This window comes from Gracilinanus agilis, chromosome 4, assembly GCF_016433145.1.
Source record: "Gracilinanus agilis isolate LMUSP501 chromosome 4, AgileGrace, whole genome shotgun sequence".
NCBI classification, from domain to species: Eukaryota; Metazoa; Chordata; class Mammalia; order Didelphimorphia; family Didelphidae; genus Gracilinanus; species Gracilinanus agilis.
The window spans coordinates 359,767,154-359,774,213 of record NC_058133.1 but is presented as its reverse complement, the minus strand read 5'-3'; the positions used below and the strand labels follow the sequence as shown (position 1 = coordinate 359,774,213).

The 7,060-nt window shown below is 41.3% G+C and overlaps 1 protein-coding gene across 1 annotated transcript in view; it reads left to right on the top strand.

The window, feature by feature from the left end:
- The window catches only part of PPIL6 (peptidylprolyl isomerase like 6), a 67,431-nt gene that overhangs the window by 11,722 nt on the left and 48,649 nt on the right, over positions 1 to 7,060 (top strand). Inside the window, exon 2 of the mRNA XM_044675406.1 lies at positions 5,797 to 5,892. Within this exon, the coding sequence (XP_044531341.1) occupies positions 5,797 to 5,892 (96 nt within the window). The remainder of the gene's footprint in view (positions 1 to 5,796; positions 5,893 to 7,060) is intronic.

Genomic DNA, 7,060 nt, shown 5'->3' with positions numbered 1-7,060 from the left:
GGGGGGGGGGAAGGGGGGCTGCGTCGTTTTGTTTTGCTTTTCCGGTGGGAGGAGATGAGGTAGGAGGGGGGAAAATGCTCGATAATTATGGGGTGGGAAGGTGGTAAGAACCAGAAGGAGCTCAGAAATGCCAAGGCCAAATCTGATGGGCAGCCTCCTACTCTTCCTTTCCAGCCAGCTTATTTCATTAAATGGAGGGTACACCAGAACCAAAACTCCCGTATCAGGCATTCTTAGATCAGGGTCAGGGTCAATACACAGCCAAGGCTTACTAGCTTGGGCACAAGCTATTCCACTTATCTCACACACTCTTTTCCCCCTCCCTATCCCCCCCACCCCCCATCCCCTCCGCCCCTCTTCCCCGTCTGTCTCTGTGTCTGTCTCTAGCTCTATCTGTCTCTCTCAAAAATCCTCTTCATTCATTCCAGACTCCCACAAACTCACTTCTGTATGCTTCTGTAGGTTATTCCCACTCTGATGCCAATTCACAAACTACTTAAGCATTCAACTCAAAAGCTAGTGCTCCCTGTCCAAATGTCTTCCTTCAATATACCCAAGGCTTGCTCTTTCTCTCTCTCTCTCTCTCTCTCTCTCTCTCTCTCTCTCTCTCTCTCTCTCCCCTTCTTCCTTCCTTCCTTCTTTCCTTCCTTCATTTCTTTTCTTACCTTCCATCTTAGAATCAATAAAGAGCAATAAGGGCTAGGCCATGAGGGGTTAAGTGACTGGCCCAGGGTCACATAGCTAGGAAATGTCTGAGGCCAAATTTGAACCCAGGATGTCCCATCTCTTTGCCTAGCTCTCTCTCCACTGAGACACCCAGCTGCTCCCCAGACACTTTCTAACATCCAGAAACAACTAACACCAACCTCATTGCTATTTCCTGATATTCTTGGCTTCTAGAAATAGCCACCAGCTCCGTCCCCATAAGCCTCAGGCATGCAGTGACTCCATTGCTGTTTGGCCCCATATCACATTTGCATCATCTATCCCTGCCAGGGAGCTATACCTCAGATTGAAGTTCTGAGTTTAAGCAGAAGGGGATCAACCTTGTCAGCTTCTCAACTGTCTCTTGCTGGCCCTGGCTCCAGTCTCAGTCTAGGATTCCCGCCCCCTGCCCTCCAACATCAGAATCTAGGTCTCCATAGCAAGACAGAAGGGGACAAGGGAAGTCAGGTTATCAAAACACAGGTTTTATTTAACCTGAAAAAATATACATAAACGCAGAAAGAAGTCATACTCAAGCCTATTAGTCTCTCCATCTTCCTATTTGCTAGGGAATCAGTCAAGCAGCTCGCCCTTCTAGGTCTTCTGAAGTCCTTCTACAGTTCCTCTTAAAGGCCAAGCCCACGTGTTTATTTTAACTCAGATGGACAAACTAGCCCAAGAGCCATAAATAGAGCTCCAGGCCTGGAATCAGGAAGTTGTTGTTTAGTCATTTTCAGTCCTGTCCAGCTCTTTGTGACCCCATTTGGGGTTTTCTTACAAAGATCCTGGAGCGATTTGCCATTTCCTTCTTAACTCATTTTACAGACGAGGAAACTGAGGCCTAGAGCCACACAGCTAGTGTCTGAGGCCGAATTGTAACTTGGGTCTTCTAACGCTAGGCCTGGCACCCTATCCACTGGGCCACCTATTTGCCCTCGGGAAGATAAAAGTTCAAATTTATCCTCACTAGCTGTGTGGCCCTGGGCAAGTCACTTACCCCTGTTGACCTCAGTTTCCTTATCTGAAAAATGAGCTGGAGAAGGAAATGGCAAATTACTCCAGTGTCTTTGCCAAGAAAACCCCAAAAGGAGCCATGAAGAGTCTGATATGACTGAAAAAAATGACTGGCCAAGTATTTGGGAAAAGGCAGAGACTTTGTACCTTATCTAGGAGATAAAATAAAGTTTATTGAGGAGATTAGAATAAGGCTTGTCTATGGGGCAATACTTACTACTTTGTTAAACAAACATAATTGATTTGAAAACAGAGGGGTAACCTTAGACAATACTTAATTGTCTAAGACCCAAGACAATACCTTAATTCACCAAGTTATTCAACTTCCTGTATTCCCTTTCCTTTATTAATAGGCCTTTAAAAAAAAAACCCTCACCTTCCATTTTAGAATCAATATTGGGTTCTGAGGCAGAAGAACAGTAAGGGCTAGGAAGTGGGGGTTAAGTGACTTGCCCAGGGGCACCCAGCTAAGAGCTCTGTAAGGCCAGATTTGAAGGCCTGGCTTTCATTTCATGGAGCCACGAAGCTGCCCCCTCAATAAGCCTTTAATAGTAACTATAGTGGGGGCAGCCGGTTGGGGTTGGCCCAGTGGATAGAGAGCCAGGTCTGGAGTCAGGAAGACCTGAATTCAAATTGGACCTCAAAGGCTAGGGTGATCCTGGACAAGTCATTTAGCCCTGTTTGCCTGAGTTTCCTCAACTGTAAAATGAGATAGAGAAGGAAATGGTAAAGTACCCCAATGATTTTGCCAAGAAAATCCCAAATGGAGTCATGAAGAATACCATCACATGACTGAAAGCAGCTAAACAAACAACAAAATACTAATGGTACCTATTTGATTGTTGAGATGGTCCAATGGAATGATGTGTACAAAGGCTTTGTAAGCCTTAAGGTATATAACTATCATTTAAAAAAAATCCTTACCTTCTGTTTTAAAATTGATACTAAATATCTGTTCTAAGGCAGAAGAGTAGTAAGGGTTAGGCACCTAGGTCTAAGTGACTTGCCCAAGGTCACACAGCTAAGAAGTGCCTGAGGCCACATTTGAACCCAAGACCTCCCATCTCTGGGCCTGGCTTTTGGTCCACTGAGTCACCTAGCTGCCCCTTGTCATTATTTTTAATGTTATTCTTCAGCACTTAAAAGGACCAATAATTTCATTATTGTAGGTACTCCCATATGCCTTAGCTTATAGAGTTTCTGTGTCCAAAAAAAATTTATTATCCTTAGAGCAAATTTGGCATTAAGCCTCTATGGATCTACTGAGATTCATTCTCAAACAACAGATATCTATTAGGCCCATACTTCCAAGACTTTCTAGCCAAAATTTGCATTTTGCCACCATGATCTATGAGAATTCAGGGTCACCTCTGCACTATGATGAGTCACAAGAGTAGGACTTAGTGAAGAACAAAAGAGCAATATAATATTATGAATCTGGCCTCAGACACTTCCTCACTGTGTGACCTTGGGCAAGTCACTTAACCCCCATTGCCTAGCCCTTACCCGCTCTTCTGCCTTGGAGCCAATACATGGTATTGCTTCTAAGTGGGAAGGTAAAGGTTTATAGTATAATATATAACATATAATATATATTACAATATGGACTGAAAATCATTGGAATAAAGGTGATTCGTTGAAGTCACTGGAGTGAATGAGTTTAGTGTAGAGTGGGAAGAGAGGAGGAGCAGGAACTGATCTTTGGGGAAGAGTCACATAAAGAATTGGTGAAGATGAGGGGAAGACAGAGGAGAGTCTGGAGGAATCAGAGGGAAGCAGCAGAGCACAGAGGTGCTGAAATAAAGGGCGAGATAGTCCTTTTTTAGGAGGCACGTGTAGACATTTCCCAGAATGATCTTGGGCACTGTCTGATAATGCTGAGAAGTCAAAAGATGCTAATAGAGTTTGGATTTTGCTGGATTCATTTGGGTTGAAGAAAGAGGACCTACCTATTAAGGAAATGATAACACTGGCCTTGGACACCTTTTTAAAGAAAGGCAATATTGTGCGAAGATCAGAGTCTGTGGGATCTGGGTTCAAATTCCACCTGGGTCATTGATTAGCTGTCTTCTCTGAGCAAGTCCTGTAACTGCCCAGTCCCTAAAGTTAAGGTTGGAAGACCAACCAGCAAGAGACCAACTCATTCACTCCCATGACTTCAGACTAGTGTAATAGTTTGGGTACGAGTAGATGAGGGCCTGCGCCAGGGTCTGGGCATTGTCAGAGGAGAGAAGGAGGTATAGTATATATACAGAGAAATTACGAAAATAGAATCTGTAGAATGGAGTTGATGAGCCTCAACCACAGACTGGATTCTGGGGGAGCAAGAGGGAAAGGTCATGATGATATCTAGTCTTTGAGCTTGGTGACCTGGAAAATAGTGTTTTGTTGCTATTCAGTTGTTTTTTCAGTTACATCCAGTTCTTCATCACCCAATTTCGGGGTTTTCTTGGCAAAGATACTGGAATAGTTTGCTGTTTCCTTCTCCAGCCCGTCTATGTAGTGGTGTATTTGACAGTAATAGGGAAACTTGGAGGGGAGGAGGATTGGGAAGGGGGGGAAGAGAAGTTCAGTTTTGGACATTTTGGGTGCATATAACCAATAAGGGCAACAAAGACGCAGCCTCTGCTTCTTATAAGCAATAAAAGGGTGACGACATTTTTGAAATTAGAAGGACCTAAGTATGTTTGTAGAGTCCTATATTCAGTAAAAGCTTGAGTTCATTCACTTTGGGGGTCCTCCTCACCCTCCTTGCCCCCCCCACTCTTTTTTGGTTCTTTTCCCAAAATAAGACTTTTCTAGAATTTCTAGACATTGTAGAGAACACTAACTCAAGGAAATAATAACTTTCTTTGCTATACTATAGTGTTGATTTTTCATGTTTTTAAGGTTTTTGCCAGCATAAAAAACGTATTTCCTTGAATTTCATCAGTTTCTGCCTCCAGTTGTAACAAAAATTAAGATCTGTTAAAAAAATTTCACTTAACAAATATGGAGTTATAGTCTTAAGTGAATGAATTCTTTTTTTTTAAACCCTAACCTTTTGCGTTAGAATCAATACTATGTATTGGCTCCAAGGCAGAAGAGCAGTTAAGGGGGCTAGGCAATGTGGTTAGTGAAGTGACTTGCCCAGGAAGTATCTGAGGCCAATTTGAACCCAAGACCTCCCATCTCAAGTCCTGATACTCAATCCACTGATCCATCTACTCTGAAGGAATTGTCTCTTAATATCATTCCTTCCTCCTCTTAGATAGTAAGCTCCTTGAAATCAGGTCCTAGAGGCTTACTTAGTATCTTATACATACTATATATAAGCTTCATAAATGGTTGTTGAATTGAACTTTATGTTTATAAGAAAACCAAGTTGTCAATAATAAATTTATGTTCCTCCACTAAAAAAGTAATGATCTATAAATAGAACTTTTTTCAAATTAATTTAGAATATTTTTTCCATGGTTACATGATTCATGTTCTTTCCCTCCCCACTCCCTGAGTTATTGAGCAATTCCACTGGGTTATATGTGTATCATTGTTCAAAAACTTAACTAGAACTTTCAAAAAACACCTAAGTAATCAATATATTTCAGTTTCCTTCATGTACATCTCAGTTTCCAAATTTTGCTAGGAGGATAAAAAGGTCATGATTATAGGGATTTCTTATTTGCCTTTTTTTTTGGTACCCCCTGTCTTTGAAATATCTAGATATTATATATTCATAGGCAGAAGTCATCAATGTAGACGTACTTCTAGAATTTCAGAAAAATCACAAAAAATCCATTTTGGCCTACTTTATTTGATAACTTCCCAGTTTACCAGGGATTTACAATTGTTTTACAAATTTTTTTTTCTTTTACGTTGTCTTGTGACAAGTGCCTATGGAATAAGTTCAATGGAAATTAAAGAGAAATTTGTACTAAAAGAATCATAAACAGATCATAAAACCATTAACATGAGCCTACTGTAAGCAGACAATGAATTATGTAAGACTTACGTGAAATAATATAAAATGTGGAGGAAATCATTTATATCTTAAGAGCGGAGTCGCTGAAATAATATTTCTCTCATTTTAAAACCTAGGCTCTGAAGTTGGCTAATTCAGACAAGTTTAAAGACCCTATAATGGTTCCTCTTCATGAATTTGCATGGTATGAATTTCTACGAGAGAAAAAACGGGTACTTTTAAAACTTTTTTTCTAATAATGTTGTTTATCTTAATTACTTCTATTTAGAGTTGATTTAGAAAGACTGAAAGGATAACCCTTTTTATACTCACATGTTGCTGTTAATTCATATTCTTTCCAAGTTATTTCCATCAGGCTGATGTGAAGAAGTAAAATATTTGTAGGCCTTTGTTCTGGGCAGAGACGAATAAAGGTAAGACCCAATTTGTCCAATATGTCAATGAATGCTAATTGATGATGATGATGATTATAATTTATAGTAATAATCATGCTACTGTTTTTAGCCCTTATCGTCCATCATAGAATCAATACTGTAAACAGTAAGGGCTAGATAATGGGGTCAAGTGTCTTGCCCAAGCTAGGAAGTGTCTGATAGCAGATTTGAACCCAGGACCTCCCTTCTCCAAGCCTTACTGTCTATTCACTGAGCCACCTAGCTTCCTCCATTTGTGCTACTTTGATAGGAATTATAGTTAGTAGTCATTCATTTGTCTTCAAACTCTGCCAGAACGTATGTTGACTGAGAAGGCCTGGGTCTGGTTTATTGCTTCCATTCAGTCTGAACAGACTCAGAATGAGCCCTATAGCACTTGGTCCCTTAGCCTCTTAGGGGCGTTAGCTGTGCCAGGCCTTGAAAACATTGAATCGACGTAGTAGCAAGCCTCATACAGAGATGAGTGAGAAAGGGATGTGGCTAGCACCCCGACACTCGCCAGAAGGTGAGCTCTCAGTTACAGAGGCCCCATACTCCTCATGCTCACCCTTTGGGGGTGAGATTTGTCCATTTAATCAAGCAACAAAGCATTGATCAAGGGTCTACTCTGGTACAAAGTACTGTGCCAAGTACTGGGAACACAGTGGCAAAAATTAAACACTCTCTACTCTCACAGGTTCAGTGGGATGGTGCAGTGGAAAAAGTTCTGGGCTGAAGACTCCTCTTCCTGAGTTCAAATCTGACCCCAGACACTTACTAGCTGTGTGGCCCTGGGCAGGTCACTTCACTCTGTTTGCCTTAGTTCCCTTATCTGTAAAATGTGCTGGAGAAGGAAATAGCAAATACTCCAGGGTCTTTGCCAAGAAAGACCCAAATAGGGTCCTGGAGAATTGGACTCAACTAAAAGCAATGATAGCTTCTCTCTGGTCAATAAGCATTTATTAGG